The sequence below is a fragment of the Prunus avium genome, chromosome 3 (genome assembly GCF_965620075.1).
Source record: "Prunus avium chromosome 3, drPruAviu1.hap1.1, whole genome shotgun sequence".
Taxonomy (NCBI): domain Eukaryota; kingdom Viridiplantae; phylum Streptophyta; class Magnoliopsida; order Rosales; family Rosaceae; genus Prunus; species Prunus avium.
Window position 1 is genome coordinate 440,433 of NC_142286.1, and position 19,841 is coordinate 460,273.

Here is a 19,841-nt window from a genome sequence, read left to right on the forward strand (position 1 = left end):
TGCCGAAGGCATAAGACTTGCTTGTCGCAATAATGCCGGAGGGCATGGGGTGCCGAAGGTGCTAAGCTTGCATGTCGCAAGAGGAAGTAGCTGGGCATGAGGATGCCGAAGGCATAAGACTTGCATGTCGCAATAATGCCAGAGGGCATGGGGTGCCGAAGGTGCCAAGCTTGCATGTCGCAAGAGGAAGTGGCTGGGCATGAGGATGCCGAAGGCATAAGACTTGCATGTCGCAATAATGCCAGAGGGCATGGGGTGCCGAAGGTGCCAAGCTTGCATGTCGTAAGAGGAAGTGGCTAGGCATGAGGATGCCGAAGGCATAAGACTTGCGTGTCGCAATATAAAATGCCGGAGGGCATGGGGTACCGAAGGTGCCAAGCTTGCATGTCGCAAGAGGAAGTGGCTAGGCACGAGGGTGCCGAAGGCATGAGACTTGCTTGTCGCAATATAAAATGTCGGAGGGCATGGGGTGCCGAAGGTGCCAAGCTTGCATGTCGCAAGAGGAAGTGGCTAGGCACGAGGGTGCCGAAGGCATAAGACTTGCTTGTCGCAATAATGCCGGAGGGCATGGGGTGCCGAAGGTGCTAAGCTTGCATGTCGCAAGAGGAAGTGGCTGGGCATGAGGATGCCGAAGGCATAAGACTTGCATGTCGCAATAATGCCAGAGGGCATGGGGTGCCGAAGGTGCCAAGCTTGCATGTCGCAAGAGGAAGTGGCTGGGCATGAGGATGCCGAAGGCATAAGACTTGCATGTCGCAATAATGCCAGAGGGCATGGGGTGCCGAAGGTGCCAAGCTTGCATGTCGCAAGAGGAAGTAGCTAGGCACGGGGGTGCCGAAGGCATAAGACTTGCTTGTCGCAATATAAAATGCCGAAGGGCACGGGGTGCCGAAGGTGCCAAGCTTGCATGTCGCAAGAGGAAGGGGCTAGGCATGAGGATGCCGAAGGCATAAGACTTGCGTGTCGCAATATAAAATGCCGGAGGGCATGGGGTGCCGAAGGTGCCAAGCTTGCATGTCGCAAGAGGAAGTGGCTAGGCACGAGGGTGCCGAAGGCATAAGACTTGCTTGTCGCAATAATGCCGGAGGGCATGGGGTGCCGAAGGTGCCAAGCTTGCATGTCGCAAGAGGAAGTAGCTGGGCATGAGGATGCCGAAGGCATAAGACTTGCTTGTCGCAATAATGCCAGAGGGCATGGGGTGCCGAAGGTGCCAAGCTTGCATGTGGCAAGGCATGGAGGTGCCAAAGGTAGGCTTAGGCACGGGGGCGCCGAAGGTGAGCTCAGGTACGGGGGTACCGAAGGTGAGCTTGGGCACTAGGGTGCCGAAGGTGGGCTTAGGCACGGGGTGCCGAAGGTGAGCTTAGGCACGGGGTGCCGAAGGGGAGCTTAGGCACTGGGGTACCAAATATGAGCTTAGGCACGGGGGTGCCAAAGGTGGGCTTAGGCACGGGGGTGCCGAAGGTGGGCTTAGGCACGGGGGTGCCGAAGGTGAGCTTAGGCACGGGGGTGCCAAAGGTGAGCTTAGGCACTAGGGTGCCAAAGGTGAGCTTGGGCACTGGGGGTGCCGAAAGTGGGCTTTGGCAAGAAGATGCCGAAGGTGAGCTTAGGCACGGGGGTGCCAAAGGTGGGCTTAGGCACGGGGGTGCCAAAGGTGAAGCTAGGCACGGGGGTGCCGAAGGTATAGCTAGGCACGGGGGTGCCGAAGGCAAATGAGATGCCAAAGGTGACACAAAGCTTGCATGGGGCAAGGCAATGTGCCTGGGCACGAGGGTGCCGAAGAGAAGGAATGCATATGTGCAAATTTTATTATTATTTTAAGAAATTTGGGTACCTTGTGGATATTTGAGCTTGTGGCATGTCCTTGGAGCTGGGCCTTCAGAGCTTCGGCAAGGGCTTGTCCTTCGGCAGGAAGAATGAGGGGCTTGATCCCGCGAGTTTCCAAGTTCTTGGTAGGTGGGCCTCATGAGCTGGGCTTTGGCAAAGGCCTGGGGTTTGTGCTATGTGGAGCTGGGCTTCAGCGGGGGCTGGGGGCTTCCAGATTTGGAAAGGGTGTCTTGGGGGGCACTTTACGAGCTAGGTCCATGGGGGTCCGAGTGTTCGTTTAGTAGAAAGGCCAAGGTGGCGCGAAGGTGTGTTTGAAACTTCAGCAATGGAGTTTTATGCGATGTTGGGCTTGAGCAATGGCCTTGGGGCCGGGTTCCAAAGCTGGGCTTCGGCAAGCCTCCTTGACCCAGGTGGTGGCTAGGGTTTTGAGGGTAGATTCGGATTTTTAGAGGCTGGGTCCTTCCGTTTTTGAAACGTAGCTGGGGCCTTTTTGTAGCTGGGCCCTTGTGCTTTTATAGCTAGGGTTTTTATACCTTCGGTAAGGGAGTCCAAAGATTGGAGATAAGGGCCAGGGTTTGGGGAGAGGAGGTGCAAGTCCCCTATTAGCTTAAGACATGTCGTCACCTTTTAGCTTGAGGGGCTGGGTCAGCCAAAAATTGATAAGTCACTCCTTCACCTTCTGCATGCTCCCTGCCGTTCGGCAGGGAAGCTAGGCTCCAAAATATATTCGGAGCTGGGTCCGTAGTTCAGCTCGGAGGAGGTGCCGACCGGCAAGAGATATTCGAAGGTATTTTGGTGAGGGGCTGATCTGTCTTCGGCGAAGAGTGGGTCTAAGTGCCTAGTTTTTGCATCGAGTTGGAGCTGGGTCCGTGGTGTCGTTCATCATTTGTTCGTGGAGGGGGGTTCATCCAATCTAGGACCGTCTAGGGTCTGGGTCCTTGACTGACGGCAAGGAAGTGATTGGAGCCTTTCGATCCTTCTGAAGTGTGGGCAAAGTTTTTAGCTGGTCCTTCAAGGCGTTCGCGATTTCTCTTGGCTTCAATTGGTGCCGTGAGGTTTCAACTGCTTTTGCCAGAGCTGGGGTGTCTTTGGCAAGAGCTTTTGAAAGATAGATAGATGGCTGCAAGGGTTTTTGCAAGGAGAAGACTCAAGTTCGTTCGGCAAGCTCCGACTGATAGACCTTCGGAGCTAAGGCTGGGGTCTCTTGTACTGTTGTAAGGAACCTGGGTCAGCCAAGCAAGGGTGTCGTGACCATGGCAAGGGTATGGTGGGGTGCCGAAGGCAGCGCACGCCGAATGATGGAGCTTGTGGGACAAGCTCAAGTCCCCATATTTTTACTCTTCAAAGAAGTGTCGGTCGGTACTTTGAACTGAGATGTTGGGTTGGCCCTGCAAGCCATGCAAAGTATAGCCACACTGATTGGCTTTTTCTTAAAATATCATCTTCTGCAATTTGTTGACCTGGCATTCAAGGTGGCTCCAGTAAGGCATTGCCTAACGGCAGCCTAGGTGATGTTGATTGTATGGGTGCCGAAGAGCACTGGAGAGGGGAGAACGACAGAAGCCTTTTGTGTCAATTCCCACAGACGGCGCCAAACTGTTGATGCTCAAAATGGTTGGGCCATTATTGAGTCCAACTTAGTGATGAGGTGTGATGGATGATGGGTGAAGGCTTGGACCTTCAGCAGGTATGTGAGGGCTTTGGCCAATTTATAAATATACAAAAGACAAGATATATGTGGTTCACCCTTAATGAATGGGCTACGTCCACAGAGAAGATGTTCTCATTATGATATTGTTTACATTTGTACAAGGGGGTTAGACCCAAAGATAAATGGAAGAAGGCCTAGGGCCTAAAGTACAAAGCTAGGAGTCTGGAGCCCAGGGGTCAAGTCCCCGGGTCTGGAGACCCAGGACCCGAAGGCTGGACTAACAGGAGAGTCCTGAAGAGGGAGCCCCCAGCTCAGTTTTTCATCCTCTCTTAAGTGGAGAGTGGTATGCTTTTATAGGTGAGAGGGAGCCTTCACTTCTTGTTGTTTTCCGATGTGGGACTCCTCTTGCTTTGCTTAGAGTTCCTTTTAGTCTTCTAGTTGCTTGGTCAGTTATGGTGTCAACAGCAAATGACCAGCAACAAAAGAAAAGAGAGTCCCCCAAAGTTCACCAAAAAATGAAAAGAAAAGAGAGTCGATGTTTGATTGGTTGTTGACTCCAAGTCAAAATTCATATTCTACCTATTTAGGACAAAGAAAGAATCATGTCGATTTAAACTTTGGGGATGTTATGGCAATTTCAACAATTTTGTACATGAAAACTGATAAAAGTTTACAACCATTCAACAATTTTGTACAGGTTGTATTTTCATTTCCAATCTCACTTTATCCCTTCATTCTTTTGGTTAAGGATACTAGAATCTTATTCTTTATCATCTTTTGAGTTTCACATTTTTCTTTATGTTTCAAAGAAAATATATATATATATCGTAGGAGGTCACTAATTCACTAAAAAGTGCTCTCAACATTTTTAGAGGGAGTTTAAATGTGAACATTTTGTATCTTTCTATGTTTCAACTTTGAATTCGGTTGTAGTACAATCATGGTCTTAAATATCGGAGGTATCGGAAGTCAAAAAACACGAAAATATCGCAGGAAATATCGGGATATTATCGGTATCGGAAAAAATTGAATAAAAACCACGGAAATTGTAAGAAAAACTTGGAAATTTTTATTGAAACTTTGTAGGATGTTTATTTAGTCAATTATCTATTAGTTTATCACAAAAAATTGGAAGGAAATGCATTGCATGATGGATTTAATTGATTTAAGTTGATTATATAGCGAGCTGGCAAACACCGTAAGTGTAGAAATATGTAGTAATTAATGAAAGAAGATTAAACACACCATAATCATTTATATATAATGAATTACTACAATATTTTACACTTTATACATTGCATGGTAAGATACATGAGTGACTTAGTACCACATAGAGTTCCTATGAGGTTCAAAATTTTCACTATCGTCATCATCTCTATGTGTAGAGTAAGTATATTTTGAAGAGTAGTCATCAAATGATAAATCCCCAAAATAGTTTTCCATGTAATTGTTAACATGCCACCCATATGGATCCGAGATTGGTTGACGTTGTCCATAATCAAAATCATTTGAAGATTGAGTCTCGGATTCTTTCCATGTGTCACTTGATTCCATCCCAACAGGAATGGGATATGAAGGGTAGGGAAATGGTTGGTTATGAGTATAACCATAGTTACTACTTCCTACTCCAACAGAGTCCGAAGTTATAGATAACGAGTCATCTTCTTGACTTGACAATGTCCCCTCGCCTCTTTCTCTACGAGTATAGTTCTTCCCTATAGCACCAATTCCTGGTCCTGCCCGCCTACTGCCATGGTAGGGTAAGTAAAAGCAGGTGAGTGGTTGAATGGTAGGGTAAGTAATGTAAGTTGAAAAAACGTTGGTGAGTTTTATATTTTATCCATTTTGTAAACCAAGCCAGGAATCCAAAGCTAAGTTTTATATTTTATCCATTTTGTAAAAGCATGTGAGCATTCTGTCGGCTAGACATGCTTTGTTTATTAGCTCAATGAGCTACTTTTGTATTACTCTAGGAGACATGCTTTCCGTAGAGTACCCAAATCAGTTCAATGAGCTACTTCAGTTCTCTACATTTTTTGAGTTTCATATCGGGATATTATCGATAATATCTCGATATATTGACCAAATCATTCATAAAAGTGTTGAAAATATCTTTCCGATATTATCGGGATAATATCGGGATAATATCGATATATTGACGATAACTATATGGTTAGTTGTTAAAATATCGGACCCCCAAAAATCAGATATTATCGGGATAATATCGGGGATATTATCGATATTTAAGACCATGAGTACAATAACATAATGTTATTCTCTACCATCTTTTTAATTTCATAGTTATGCCTTTCTTTCTTTTTTGGTTACATTGGGAGGAAAGAAACCCCTTGGGTATCGAACCTAGGTGTCAAGCAGGGGAAAGGGGGGAGGCCACCACTGTGGTACCTGCTTTCAACTACCTTTATTTAAACTATCATGGCACACCACCGACTCACCTAATTTTGATAATTTAGAGTTGTCGGTTTTTAAAGGTTGTGGTAAATCTCGACACTTTTGGAGAGAGCATAAATATGCAAATTTGGGATCCTTTCTCCATTCCAACTTCGTATTCAATTGTATTTATTTGTTTTAGTAAATACATAAAAGTAAGTGAGATGAGAATTTTCTTAAAAATAAATTCGAATGTCATGGTTTCAACAGTTGAATAAAAAAGCGGAGCATAGTGTTTGCGATGATTTAGATTATTCTTCATAAAAACCTAATTAACCTTTTTTGCTTGTAAATAAAATACCACCCTACACGTGGGCTCTACACCCAACCACATCGGATTTCAATTTCCAACTCAAAACGAAACTGTAGCAAATATGAAAATAGACCTTCCAGCGTCTTCTATGCCACAGTTTTTTTTAAATAAAAATGTCACGGTTTTAAGTTGAGGTCCTTTCCAGAACTTTCCCGGAGCAGCCTCTTACCGTGGGATGAATTCACAAAGACACGTGTACGGGAAACAGCACAAGGCCATCCCAGAAGATGTACTGCATTAACCCAAAATTTCGGGCAAATTTAATTTCATTCCAAGGCTTATATAAACCCCCTTCCACCCCAACACCAAAACCCAACAACATCATCATCCCTCCAGAGCAGTTTCAAAGCCATTGATCTCTGCCTCTCTCTCGCCATCTCAAGCTAGCTCTCTCTCTCTCTCTCTCTCTCTCTCTCTAGCTTTGCAAGGGTCAAGGCCCTCTTCCTCTATCAACCTCGTTCCCTTCTCCCTTCCCTTGGACACGTCTCTACCACACAATGGCTCCTGAACTCGTCCCCACCAACTTAGCTAAGTCGGGTTTCACCATACCCGCCACCCTGCCGATCCGGGCATACGTAACCTTTTTGGCCGGCAACGGCGACTACGTGAAAGGCGTCGTCGGATTGGCCAAGGGATTGAGGAAGGTCAAAACGGCGTACCCATTGGTCGTTGCAGTCTTGCCTGACGTCCCGCAAGAGCACCGTCGTATTCTGGAGTCACAGGGTTGCATAGTACGAGAGATCGAACCCGTTTACCCGCCCGAGAACCAGACTCAGTTCGCCATGGCCTATTACGTCATCAACTATTCCAAGCTCCGAATTTGGGAGGTACGTTCTTTAGCTTGCTTACGTGGCCATGCCATATAATTATGTGCACTTTTAGTTACACGTATAATTTGCTCTGCTCTAGTTCTTACACGTGGCAGGTAGGCGACAAAAAAACTTGTTTATGAAAAAAATTAGGTTGATTCTTTCATTTCTTTTGTGTACATCATATTTGGTTGGTTGATTAGATCAAACCCACAATTTGGTAGAGTTAAATTTAAAATATAACATAATCCACCTAGATCGGTTGATCTTTATGTAGAATTATTCTAAATTAAGCATGTCTTGTAATTGTAGAAGTGAGTTATGTTAGTTAGGCAGTGAGCTGCCTCTTGCACCCAAGTTCAAATGCCTGCCTAATTTAGACTGTCCTTTGCACCCGAGTTCAAATGCCTAAATTAGACTATCATTTGTATATCGCTTTGTAAGATTATGTTGATAAGTATATACTAATGGTTTTTTTGGATTAAATTTGCAGTTTGTGGAGTATAGCAAGATGATATACTTGGACGGGGACATTCAGGTGTACGACAACATAGACCACCTGTTTGATCTGCCAGACGGCCACTTCTACGCAGTGATGGATTGCTTTTGCGAGAAAACATGGAGTCACACGCAGCAGTACAGGATCGGGTACTGCCAGCAGTGCCCGGAGAAGGTGCAGTGGCCCACATCGGAGCTGGGTCCACCACCCTCACTTTACTTCAACGCTGGCATGTTTGTGTTCGAGCCCGACCTCGAAACCTACCATGACCTCTTGAACACTCTCAAAGTGACTCCTCCCACCCCATTTGCGGAGCAGGACTATCTGAACATGTTCTTTAGGAAAATCTACAAGCCAATTCCTTTGGCTTACAATTTGGTCCTCGCTATGTTGTGGCGACACCCGGAGAATGTGGAGCTTGACAAAGTGAAAGTGGTGCATTATTGTGCAGCAGTAAGTCTTTTAATTCAAATATCAATTAAGGGGTTTGATTTCCGAAAATGATTGAATATTAATTGTTGCATTGCAGGGATCAAAGCCGTGGAGGTATACAGGGAAGGAGGAGAACATGGAGAGGGAGGACATAAAGATGTTGGTGAAGAAATGGTGGGACATATACAACGACACGTCGTTGGATTACAAGAAGCCGTCGGCACCAGGAGCAAGAACAGCGGTTGTGGGCGGTGCTGAAGGTGAAGGGATGAACATGCAGCCCTTCATTGAGGCTCTGTCGGAAGCTGGTGTGGTGCAATACGTGACTGCCCCATCAGCCGCTTAAGTATGTGGAAGAAGGGTAGGCGTGGAGTGAGAAAGTGAAAAGATTTAGATTCCTTTGTTATCCTTCTTTTTCCCTGGCTGTTGATGAACTGGATGGAATCAAATGCTTGGTGTCGGGGAAAAGCAGGTTTAGAAAGTAAGCAAGCAAGCAGGTTTAGATGTTTTTGCGTTGTTTCATCTTCTTTTGTTTCTGGTTGGACCTGCTAGGGGATAGCTACGGGTTGCTGTGTGTACTCTTGTACCACGTATATAATAATGTAATGTTTATGAAGCGAGTCTGGATTTCTACTTTCAGTTTATCACTTGCCCAGCTTTTCCTGGCTTTCTTGTCCACTGCCTGTCTATTTCCATATTTTTTTCATTTTTTTCTCCAATCGTATAGGCAGTATGATTAACTGTTTACCTACTACTGGTTCCTCATGAGGAGCATCCTGAGATGAGAGTAAATTGAAAACAAAGAGATTTGAATTTTGAACGAGTGAGAGAATGAGGGGAGAATCATCTTCCATAATCTCCAGCAAAGTAAAGAATAAACAAAGAAATGGTAGTAAAATAAATGGCAGCTATTTCATTACACAAAACAATCGGGGAAACAATGCTATTGAGTTAATACCGTGAGAAAAATTGACAACTTACGAATTATTCTTAGACTACAGGTAAAACAAGGCACTGTTTGCAAAAGAAAACACAAACACGGTAAAATAAGGTACTTAAAACGGTAGCAAATGCAAAGCACCAAGGATCAATGTCCAGCTTCGTATTACAGCAGTCGTCACCGCACAAAATTCAAGTCAAGCCATCTATGCCTGCATTTCAACACAAGGAACCCAAAGTCAGGAAAAGGAAACCAAATGCAACAATGGAGTTTCTCAAAATGTATGAGAGTATGCGTCCACCTTGTTTGCAATATTGTTTGAGAGCCAGTCAAGTCCCTCGTACAGTCCTTCACCAGAGGTGGCACATGTACTCTGGATATACCTGCAATGGATAATTTACAAGGTTAGTTATCCATAGAGGGAGGTGCGTATGTGCATATGTGCATATGTATATGAGAGAGAGAAAAAATATATATTCGGGTTTACCAGTGGCGTTGACGGAGCGAGTGAAGGCCAAGCTTATCAGTAATTTCAGCAGCATTCATGGCATTTGGAAGATCTTGCTTATTTGCAAATACAAGCAGGACAGCCTCCCTCAACTCATCCTGCCAACACATGAAAAACTTAGCTATTAAAAAAAGGATCCTATATAGCAACAGAGGTGCACAAGATTTCATCCCGCTCTTTAGCATTGAGATAAGAAGTTCGAAAGACTATTAATACCTCATTCAACATCCTGTGCAGCTCATCCCTGGCTTCAACGACACGGTCACGATCATTACTATCAACCACAAAGATAAGTCCTTGTGTGTTTTGGAAGTAATGCCTCCACAAAGGTCGGATCTGAAAAATACATTAAAAGCAATCACAAACAAGATAAAACGAAAATCCAGCAGCTTTATAACATTCAACGGATAAAGAAAAAGTATCAATACAACATGTGACTTGTAAGCATATTGGGCACTGCCTCTATTCAAATCAGCATCAAACAATCCACGGGCAAAAGTATTTTACTCAGGCATCACCAAGTATATACATTACACATTCAAATACAGCAAACTATGGAGGACCCATGTTTGTCTCAAGGCTACTAGCAAGGGCATCAAACCAAAAGCAAAAGACAGTCCACAAACAAAACCTTGCCCAAAAGGAATAAACCATGTCACTTTCAAGGTTTGTCCTTGATTATACAAAATCAACTAAATCAGGTGCAATAATCAAAATTTACAAAAGGAATGTAAGATTTTTTTTTTTAAATTAAAAAAAGAGTAAAAAGAAAACAAAGACCATACCTTGTCCTGACCCCCAACATCCCAGACAGTAAAGCTGATGTTCTTGTATTCCACAGTCTCCACATTGAATCCTAACCAAATAGAATTAACATAATTGAAAGCAAATTAATAATTAATAATAGGTGAAAAAGAAATAGATCACGAGCGGAATTCAATGGAGTGGATTAAGGTAGAGATGGGTATGTACGTACCAATGGTGGGAATGGTGGTGACGATCTCTCCGAGCTTGAGCTTGTAGAGAATGGTGGTCTTACCAGCCGCATCGAGACCCACCATCAGAATACGCATCTCTTTCTTGGCGAAGAGCCGACTGAAGAGCTTAGTGAAAGACAGCCCCATTTTTCACCTTCAAATTTTGAAATACAACCCAAATGATCTATCAATCAGCAATCACAGACGATCTTATAACAACAATGAAGGTGTAAATCTGGTCAATTTCATAATGATTTAGGGAAAACAAAGAGATCAGATGTCAAAAAGTCAGAAAATTCGAGATCGGATATCAAAAAGCAATTCACGATGCAGATCTGAGAAGAGGAAGAAGGAAGGGTAAAGTAGGTTACCTGAGGAAGAGCGCGAGCTTGAAGCAACAAATAGATCTACGCTTCTCTTTCTCTTTCTCTGTGTGTATGTGTGTGTCGAAGAAGAAGATGAAGAGGAGCTGTCCTTCACAGCGATACGCACGCTACGATTCACACTATCTGTATTTATAGATCAGATAGAGCGATACAAAAAATAAACTGAATAAGAATACACCTCACCGACCGAATCACATTTATACTTTTTTATTTTTTTATTTTATAAATAAAATAAAATTATTAAGAACAATACATAATGCTTTTTAACCAGTTGGTTGTTAACTTGTTATTGTTGGTTTGATTCGTTGTTAGCCTCCAAACAACGTTTAGCTCACAACTTCCATGATATATGAACCGGGAACAAGGATATTAATAATTTGAAAATAGGTTATATTTTTCTGCCTTGCAATTTCATTGCGGATTAGCCGGAAATTTACCGAGTTTCTACTTTTACGATCCATTCTTATCACTTTCATATTTCCGTTAGTCTACATGGTAGGACTTTGGCTATCATTTTCCAAAAACCTAACCTTAGCAGCATGATTGCGTCTTCTATTCTTGTCATTTCTTCCATTTGAATCTTACCTTGTCTAGTTCTATGTCATTCTCGTCTTGGACATGTCTCTATATCTAGATTGAACTATTTTAGTTTCTACTAGGGCTTTAGTAAAATTAAATGTTCATGAAATATAAACTTGGCAAATTTTGTACATTACCTTTGAATAGAATTTCTTCAGTTTCTCTCGCTCCTGATTTAATTGGTTCAGATGTGTGGAGACTGGCTCCAATTGCTAATCACGGAGGGTCCATATATCATGTTTCTTTTATTGACAAATATTCTTGTTATTGTTGGATTTATCTGATGAAACGTCGTTATGATTTCTTCGCTATCTTTCCGCTAAGATTAAATGTGACTTTCAACAAACGCGTTGCATCATTTCGACCAAAAAAGAAAAGAAAAAACAGAAACGCATTGCATCATCGGTTGGGTAAATAAGTAAAAGAAGCTTCCACAGATATAGAGCAGTGTATCTATCGAACTTCGAAAAAAAAAATAGAGGAATTACTCAACTCATGTGATTATAACTGTTAAAAAAGTAACCTGATTAGAAATTACCAGCTAGGCACAATTTAAAAGCTCCCACGTTAAAAAGAGCGTTTGAAATTTCCGGGACTCAAATGAGATGCATTGCAAAATGTTGACAAGACTTCGATGCCTATTTTTGTTCAACAATCTTCTTCATTGCTAGATTCGTGTTTCCCCAAAAGCTGACTACTTTAATTTCAAAAATAATGGGGGAAATAACTACCAAATTATTTTCTACCGGTTACCTTCTTAAAAACCTTATTTTTGTCTTATATCATCACATAACACCAGCAAAATAAAAGCACTAGACTTTTAAGATCTAATGGACAAGGGAGATAGGATGGGGGTTGATTAGAGTAGAGCTCATAAAGTGGCGTATCTCACTCAGTTGAACCCAAACGGATAATGCAGCTCAAGCAGCAGAAGATGACAGGTCAGACCACCCACCTGTCATCTTCTCCGCCCTCTCTCCACGCTCCCCTGAAAATTACATAAACATGAAACTTTAGGCAAATTTTAAAGAGCAATCATCAATTCCAATGGCCATACAAACATCAGCATAAATCATCTTAAACTTAGATCAGTTTTTTTTTTTTTTTTTTGGGGTGAAATAAACTTAGATCAGTTGACAAGTAAAATGTTACCGGTGCGAATTCTTATTACATCTGAGACTGGTACCACTGCACAAGATAGGAAACCTCATTAGAATTTGACAAAAACTTGAATCTGCATGATATTCAATAGAGAGGCCAAAAATGATATGTCATGTAACTAGCAGAGTGATTGCAGAATATACAGTACAAAGATTTTTGACAGATGATCAGCCTTGTCCAAACTGCTACTTACCATTGAACTTTTAGATGACTAGTATCTCAAATTACAGACATGATAAAATGTAATTTATTGAATCTGATTGCCCCTAATGCTGGAGGGACATGTTTCTTTTTTAGACCATCTATAGATAACAAAACAGAAAGACGCAAATCCATCAAAGAAAACTGTATAGTAAAAAAAAAAAAACAAGTGTCTGAAAACAAAGTAATTTATATATTTCAGATGTACATCATTTTAAAAATAAAACAATTATTATAAATATGATAAACCATGCCCTGATCATGTTAAAGCAACATATCTTAGAATTTTGATATTCCTCTTCAAGGAACAATAGAACAAAGCCTTAACTGAGGGAGAAAAGACAAGGCTGCAAATACACTACATTTTTTTAAATTCTCTTTGACCTGCTTAGCTGCTTACTGTGTCTTTGTAGCTTCGAAATGGACGATTCACAACAAATAAAGACATTTTCAGTCTTACCAAAAATCTTGCCATCACCAATTTCTCCAGTCCTGGCCTCCTCAATGATCTTGTCTACTACTGCTTCAACCTAAGAAGTAATGACATGCAGGATTGTATCAGTGGTTTTTAACAATGAGCATTTATTTTTTTTCCTCTTCCCTGAGATCAAGATGGCAAATTATGTCACATTTTCAAGAAGAATTCATTGTACAACTAAAATGATCACTCATACTCTTCATACCTGGTCTTTGCTCACTACAATCTCCATTTTAACCTTAGCGACAAAATTGTCTTCGGTAAATTCGGAGCCTTACAAAGCAATGCAAAATAAAAATGAAGACAATTATGAAATGATAATACAAAACAAAAAGTAGGAGGATAAATAAGCAACAGAATGGGTAGCGACAGTTATCAAAACCTCTGGTAGATTTAATTAAAATGAAGGGAAAAAGATCTATGCCAAGGCAAGAACATACCACCATGCCTCTCTGTTGAACCACCTTGAGCACCAAAGCCTCGAACATCAGATACTGTAACCCCACGAATACCAATTTTCAACAGAGCCTTTGTTTTCACCGAGGAGATGGCAAAGAAGAAAAAGGTTAGTCATTATGCTATGTTCTAAAGGAGCTTCAAAAATATTACAGATGAAAAGATTGATAACCAGAGAAACACGTATATCATACACTTTCTAAAACCATCACTGTGCATTAGTAGAGAATTGAGAACATGCATCCAAAAAGGATGGGTAAGACGAGAGGGTACCATTCTTATCCTACTATAGACTATAGCCCTACATTCTAACCAAAAAAAAAAAAAAATCATCCACAGGAAACATCTTAATTCTGCAATTTCTCTTGATCATCTTGCTTCTACGTTTCTTTTGGTACACCAAATGGCATTACTTACTGCACCACAGACAACCCACTGGCATGGCAGCATCCTAGGGATGCCTCATGGCTGTAATGGATTGAAAGATGAAGCAGCGCAGAAATGCTGAGAATAGCATAAGTTTATTAGAAGACCAATGCTATTTTGCCTTGACTATGAACAACAAGGTAATGTATACAGAAAAGAGGTGAAAACTTGGTCAGCAAGTTCCTGGTAAGGACTGAGTGATATTGCCATATTGGGGCCGATATTTTAGACTTTCTCAGGCACAAAAGAATTTCATCAACACTGCCTACCAATCATCTTCAATTTTAAGACGTTCATCTGGAAATCAATTTGATTGTGTAAAGGATTAAAGCCAATCCTTGAAGGACACGGTGGGTATTGTGCTTGAGATAACTACACAGGGGTAAAGCCAAAGAGATATCTATCATCTTGTCAAAAAAAATTTGATACCTAAATTCATATTTTTCCTGATTTCATAATCCTAATGAAAAAAGCAATGGAAACTAAAAAAGCAGTAAGCTGTGCTTAAAGTCAATGGTTCTTACCGAAGAAACCTGCGAAACACGCCATGGCCTATTTCGTCCCATAATCAGAACAAAGATTAAGAAATAATTAGACATAATCAAAACCCATAAGCTGAAACGTTGTATACAATTAGGAAAAAGAAAAAAAGATCACAACAGACATGCAGAGCTATAGACAATCAATCCAAACGAAAACATGCATGAATGAGACAAGCTGGACCTAAGAACCAATAATGTATAGAAGAAAAGAAGATTGAGTGGTTTCTGCACCTCAGAATCGCTTCCACTTTGTAAAATTTGGAGTCTGGTACATAATCTACGAGCAACCAACAATAGAGACCATGAAAATTCAAAATCCAAGACACCCAAAACAAAATCTGAAATGACATTCAAAACCCATGAATGATTTTGCCAGAAAAGTTGGTAGAAAAACGAACCATGAGAACTCTGGGCTCTTATCACAGGAAGAACGGACGCATTTCTTGCGTGCTTTAGAGTGACATTGAAGTGAGAGAACCGAAATTCTCTGAGCTTGGTGCGGATCGAGCTCGAATCTATAAGAGGAAGCTCATTGAGGTGGGAACGGAGGGGGTTAAGCAGGCTTGGTTTCGCTATTGCAGCCATGTTTACTGACTAGACTACTGAGCCAGTGAGCCTCTCCGTCTCAGTTGTTGTCAGTTGACGTCGTTGTGGTCACTTGGAAAGTTTTAAGCTTTAAAACGACGCGTGGTAGATTCTTCATGCAATTGCTTTCATATGGGCTCTAGCTAAGCCCATATATATAGCTCAACTGGGTCCAAGCGGAAGATGGGCCAAAGGGAAAGGAGATGGTGATTTGATTTGTTTGTCTGTTGCATCATTTCTTTCCCTTGGACAAGACCGTCTTCCAGTCTCCAGTTTAGGAAGAATGAATGGCTGCAGGTGAGGATGAATATGTGTACAGAATCAGCACAGCTAAGGAGTGGGAAGAGTTGCAGAGCTCTGGGTCTAGTTTCTGTGGAGAGCTTGACAAGACTTCTGGGTTCATTCATCTTAGCAAACTCAATCAGGTTTCTCTCCTCAAATTCTAATATCCCAATTCTTCACTTTCTCAGGTTAAGTACAGGATTAACGCTATTGGGCTCTTTTTCTTTTCTCCCAAACATACTTTCTCAAAATTCCTGCCAAGAATTATATGCACCCAGTACCCAATCAGATTATGTTTACTCTTTGCATCGCTGAAAGATTATGTGTATTGTAATCCTTTTCTTTTTCCCTGTGTTACAAAATCTTATTATGATTAAGCATATTGAACCTTATTTGTCCAAGAATTAGTCTAAATGAGAGAAATTTTGGGTGCTTGGTTTACATTTCAGGTACAGTTGACATTACAGAATTTTTTCCTGAATACTAAGGTGGATCTTTACTTGCTTCAAATTGACACCAAAAAGGTACATATGATGAGAGCATCCATCCATTATGACTTTTAACTTCAATTTCTGTAGTTAGAAATGGGCTATGCCTACAACCTATGTTGCACCGATACGCCACTTTTTGGGGGTATGCGAGTATCCGATACGGCGCCGATACGATACGGCTCCGATACGGCACCGATACGTATCCGATACGCCACGTGGCGTATCGTAGACTTTTCTTAAAAGTTGACTTTCCGATACGTCCTCGATACGGTCACGATACGGTCATGATACGGCACCGATACGTCTGGGGGTAAAAACGAAAGTATTTGGAAACTTTGGGGTTGATTTTGAAAGTTATTTAGTATTTGGGGTTAAAATGTAAAAATAAAACATAGAATTTCAGATTGCTTATGTCAAGAGATAGGCTAGGTCTTGGACTTTCATTCAGACAGACGCCAAGCCAACCAAACAGAAGGAGGAAGGAGGAAGGAGGAAGGAGGAAGAAGGAAAAAGGAAGGGAAGAAGTTCTCACCTCGTCGCACCTAGCTGTAGCAACCAGCGCCGTTGCAGCAGCTTTATCGTTCGCTACTCAGATTCATACGCAGCTCAAGGTTTCTTCTTCTTTCTTTGAATAATCTGCTGTTGTTCTTATATGGGTTTGGAACTTGGGTATATAATTTAATAAGTTGTGTGGTTGGAATTGTTGTTGACTTTATTTGGTTCTCCTTTCTTTTTAGAAAGCTACGGCCAGTGGGTTGTTTATTTACTATATTATTTAATAAGTTTTGTGTGGTTGGAATTGTTGTTGATTTGTGTATATAATTTAATTAGTTTGTGAAGTGATTTGGGTATATAATTTGATTTACAGGAAATGAGTAGTGTAGGTAATAGTTCTAGTGATGGGAATGCTGGTAATAATAATGGGGAGCATGAGGAGAATAATAATAGTAATAATATGTGTTTTGTTAATGTTTTGAACTTATTATGGATGAAATATCAATTTTCAATTTTTCTATTTATATATATTTTTTAATATATATTATTTTAATCGCCGTATCAGTGCCGTACCCGTATCCTACTTTTTGGAGATTTGCCGTATCGGCGTATCGTATCGTATCGTATCGCCGTACCCGTATCCGTATCGGTGCAACATAGCCTACAACTATATATTGCTTTGTAAAAATAATTGTTGTCAAACCACTTAGGAGCTAGGATTTCAAAATTTGACAGATGATGGGAACCAGTTAATCCCATTTGCCTCCAAGCAATTATCACCCTATTATGTTCAAAGCGTAGATAATTACTCAACATTCAGAAGACTTTCATTGAAATAAGTAATTGTTTCAGTGCACAATAAAGTTTATTTCATGTATGCTTTATTTTTTATGGAACCTAATCTTGCAACTGTAGGTGGTCTCATGCTTCTTACCTACTTTTGAAATAAGGAGTTATGGAATCTTATACCACTTAGCTGCAGATTAAAAGATAGGAATCTTGTCATATGGCTAACTGTGTCTTCTTCAAAATTTGCCTAAAATCCAATTCTACGTCAACATTCCTAAAATCCATTTTATGCTAGCCTCACGGCACAGAATGCTCCCCAAAATTCATCAAAGACTTTTAAGAATAGAAAGTGCGAAACCTAGACTGGTAGAGAACCACATGTAGCGCACACACACTCACATTTTGCTGGCATTGTTTTCCTTTTGTCTTCATACCTTGTAATCTCAGTATAAATTTGCTCTAAATTGATATGCATTGACGCAGCTGGGCGAAGGATTAATATATGAAGTTGTTGATGGTTCCAATAGCTTCCCTCATTTCTACGGTCCATCGCGAAGTTTCATCCCCCTTCCTCTTGATGGTGTTACAAAAGCAGAGAAGCTGTCTCTGTCAGATGGCCGATTCAGTTGTAGTATGCTGGAATCAGCCGCTTAAGCTCTGATTTGGTTTTCTTTCATCCCCGCTTTGTATTGTGGGGGGGATAGGAGACATTAACAAGTCCCAAGTGCTGTATTGTTATGTTATGGCAGCAAGCTTCATCCCCGCTTTGTATTTTGGGTGCTAAAGATCTCAGAGTTACCCAAGAAAAAGAGCCAAATTTAAATATCCCTTTTGAATCTCTGCACCTATTAGCTTAAGCTTTTAGACTGGCATAGATTCAAAGAGTAGCCTACTATAGCAGCAAGCAACCTCTCACCTTTGCAAATTTCCAACATTACGATCATATATACATACAGCCCTAAAGTCAAGCTCTTCAAGAAACGAAGCAATATATAACCCTCAAATTACATAAAGAGGCCAAATTCAAAGAATAATTACTTTGTTTGATGAAACAAAAATAATTTCTTCGAGTTCTACAACTCTATTACATGAAGTACCATATAACAATAAGGTTCATTTCTTGAAACTCATTGAAGTACTAATTAAGGTTTTATTAACTACTATATAAGTACCATATAATAATAAGGTTCTTCATTTCTTGAAACTCATTTCCAAGAAATGAAGAATTATTATATATATATATATATATAACCTTGTATGTATAATGTATTAGGTCTGCACTTTGGACTCTTGCAACTCCTCAAGTTCATAAATGGAGTATATATAACCTTGTACTATTTAACCTTTTATATCAGTAAAAACGTACTTCATCCAACAAAATTTTTGCTATATTTATATGAAAAAAGCTTTAGCACCCAAATTTTTTCCTTTTATATCAGGTAATCTGTGGCTTATAAGTCCATTTTCTAGTAGTGTGACAAAGTTTGCTTTACTGAACATATGTAAAGAGGAATTCCTGTTCACTTGCCAATGAATGAGTGTAAGGGATTCAGAAGTGCACTATATACAATCGACACTGGACAAATTGACTTGGCAGAGTCTTTCTTTTATCTTCCACAGGCACAAGTTATTCAAAGAATCCCATCCTTCATCGCTGAAATCAAAGCTGCTATTTTGGTAAGTCTCTCACAGATCACATTCCAATAAACATGCATGTCATTTTATTTTCAACTTTGTGTTTAATTTATCCTTTCTTAACATTTGATCAATATAGAGTTTACACCAACATGGTGGTAAATATTTTTGGGTGCACAATACTGGACCGCTGGGTTGCTTACCCCAAAAGCTTGCCGGAAATGTTGATAACCATGACTGCCTCAAGTTTCTCAATGACGCTGCAAAAGCATTTAACAAGCAATTTCATACTCTGTGTGAAGAGCTGAGATCACAAATGAGGAGGGCTATTATTGCGTACGTGGATATATATGCCATCAAATACGACCTCATAGCCAATTCAGCTAAATATGGTTCAATTCCAATTTCAATATTACGTGCGGCCAACCGGGTTCCAACGTTTGCAGCCGAGGATCAAAGTTCATAAGCTGGGATGGAGTTCACTATACAGAAGCCGCCAACAAAATTTTTGCCTCGAAAATACTGTCTACTAATTATTCCACTCCTCCAATAAAGTTGGACTATTTTTGCAATGCCTAAACAATATGTGTTTCACAGATGTACCTTTCTCTAGCTTGAGCCTATACTTCAAACACTTACATTGATGGAAACATGTGTAACTGGGAAAGGTTTACTTGTACTCTTGAACCTTATAGTTAGGTTTGCCTTTGTCGTTTTGTTTTTGGTTGCTACTTGTAGTTAGGTTTTAGTCCACTTTAATCTCAATAGTTAAATTTCAAAAAAATTACTGTTATAGTTTCCTAATTTTTTCTACTAATTTTCATTTTTGTCACAAGACTCGTACGTTCTCTTCATAATTGATGTTACAAACAGTTATGCATGGGAATGGTCTAGTTTTGAGGGTTTTTTTTATTATAGATTTAAGCATGAA

General features: G+C 40.7%; 4 protein-coding genes and 1 pseudogene across 5 annotated transcripts; 3 read left to right on the forward strand and 2 right to left on the reverse strand.

The window, feature by feature from the left end:
* The first annotated feature begins 6,496 nt into the window (after nt 1–6,496).
* GOLS1 (galactinol synthase 1) lies at nt 6,497–8,623 on the forward strand. Its single transcript, XM_021956934.2, has 3 exons — nt 6,497–7,066; nt 7,542–8,000; nt 8,077–8,623. The coding sequence occupies exons 1-3, from the start codon at nt 6,737–6,739 to the stop codon at nt 8,323–8,325; spliced, it is 1,038 nt and encodes a 345-aa protein (XP_021812626.1). The 5' UTR covers nt 6,497–6,736; the 3' UTR covers nt 8,326–8,623.
* Nucleotides 8,624–8,854: 231 nt separating this feature from the next.
* LOC110755731 (ADP-ribosylation factor 2) lies at nt 8,855–10,940 on the reverse strand. Its single transcript, XM_021956990.2, has 7 exons — nt 10,776–10,940; nt 10,404–10,558; nt 10,213–10,283; nt 9,644–9,763; nt 9,407–9,525; nt 9,221–9,302; nt 8,855–9,130 (listed from the first exon to the last, which is right to left on the reverse strand). Exons 2-7 carry the CDS (start codon nt 10,549–10,551, stop codon nt 9,125–9,127), a joined length of 546 nt encoding a protein of 181 aa, XP_021812682.1. The 5' UTR covers nt 10,552–10,558; nt 10,776–10,940; the 3' UTR covers nt 8,855–9,124.
* On the reverse strand, nt 10,774–15,303 carry GLB1 (nitrogen regulatory P-II-like protein). Its single transcript, XM_021957032.2, has 9 exons — nt 15,032–15,303; nt 14,865–14,910; nt 14,616–14,643; nt 13,650–13,737; nt 13,415–13,482; nt 13,192–13,261; nt 12,522–12,557; nt 11,507–12,357; nt 10,774–10,913 (listed from the first exon to the last, which is right to left on the reverse strand). The coding sequence occupies exons 1-8, from the start codon at nt 15,216–15,218 to the stop codon at nt 12,290–12,292; spliced, it is 591 nt and encodes a 196-aa protein (XP_021812724.1). The 5' UTR covers nt 15,219–15,303; the 3' UTR covers nt 10,774–10,913; nt 11,507–12,289.
* A 104-nt stretch (nt 15,304–15,407) lies between these two features.
* LOC110755761 (dihydroorotate dehydrogenase) lies at nt 15,408–18,100 on the forward strand. Its single transcript, XM_021957033.2, has 3 exons — nt 15,408–15,643; nt 15,950–16,024; nt 17,759–18,100. Exons 1-3 carry the CDS (start codon nt 15,506–15,508, stop codon nt 17,927–17,929), a joined length of 384 nt encoding a protein of 127 aa, XP_021812725.1. The 5' UTR covers nt 15,408–15,505; the 3' UTR covers nt 17,930–18,100.
* A 139-nt stretch (nt 18,101–18,239) lies between these two features.
* On the forward strand, nt 18,240–19,666 carry LOC110755770 (GDSL esterase/lipase At1g09390-like; annotated as a pseudogene). The gene is made up of 2 exons (XR_015834633.1): nt 18,240–18,952; nt 19,050–19,666. The product of XR_015834633.1 is annotated as a GDSL esterase/lipase At1g09390-like (transcript).
* The last annotated feature ends 175 nt before the right edge of the window (nt 19,667–19,841 follow it).

Coding starts and splice junctions, on each gene's coding strand:
- LOC110755761 (XM_021957033.2), top strand. CDS start 15,506: ATGGCTGCAGGTGAGGATGAATATGTGTACAGAATCAGCACAGCTAAG. Junction 15,644..15,949: donor ATCTTAGCAAACTCAATCAG/GTTTCTCTCCTC, acceptor TTTACATTTCAG/GTACAGTTGACATTACAGAA. Junction 16,025..17,758: donor TTCAAATTGACACCAAAAAG/GTACATATGATG, acceptor GCATTGACGCAG/CTGGGCGAAGGATTAATATA.
- GOLS1 (XM_021956934.2), top strand. CDS start 6,737: ATGGCTCCTGAACTCGTCCCCACCAACTTAGCTAAGTCGGGTTTCACC. Junction 7,067..7,541: donor CCAAGCTCCGAATTTGGGAG/GTACGTTCTTTA, acceptor TTAAATTTGCAG/TTTGTGGAGTATAGCAAGAT. Junction 8,001..8,076: donor TGGTGCATTATTGTGCAGCA/GTAAGTCTTTTA, acceptor GTTGCATTGCAG/GGATCAAAGCCGTGGAGGTA.
- GLB1 (XM_021957032.2), bottom strand. CDS start 15,218: ATGGCTGCAATAGCGAAACCAAGCCTGCTTAACCCCCTCCGTTCCCAC. Junction 13,738..14,615: donor GTGTTTCGCAGGTTTCTTCG/GTAAGAACCATT, acceptor GTGAAAACAAAG/GCTCTGTTGAAAATTGGTAT. Junction 12,558..13,191: donor TGGTGATGGCAAGATTTTTG/GTAAGACTGAAA, acceptor TATCTTGTGCAG/TGGTACCAGTCTCAGATGTA.
- LOC110755731 (XM_021956990.2), bottom strand. CDS start 10,551: ATGGGGCTGTCTTTCACTAAGCTCTTCAGTCGGCTCTTCGCCAAGAAA. Junction 9,764..10,212: donor ATGTTGGGGGTCAGGACAAG/GTATGGTCTTTG, acceptor TGTATTTTTCAG/ATCCGACCTTTGTGGAGGCA. Junction 9,526..9,643: donor TGCACAGGATGTTGAATGAG/GTATTAATAGTC, acceptor ATGTGTTGGCAG/GATGAGTTGAGGGAGGCTGT.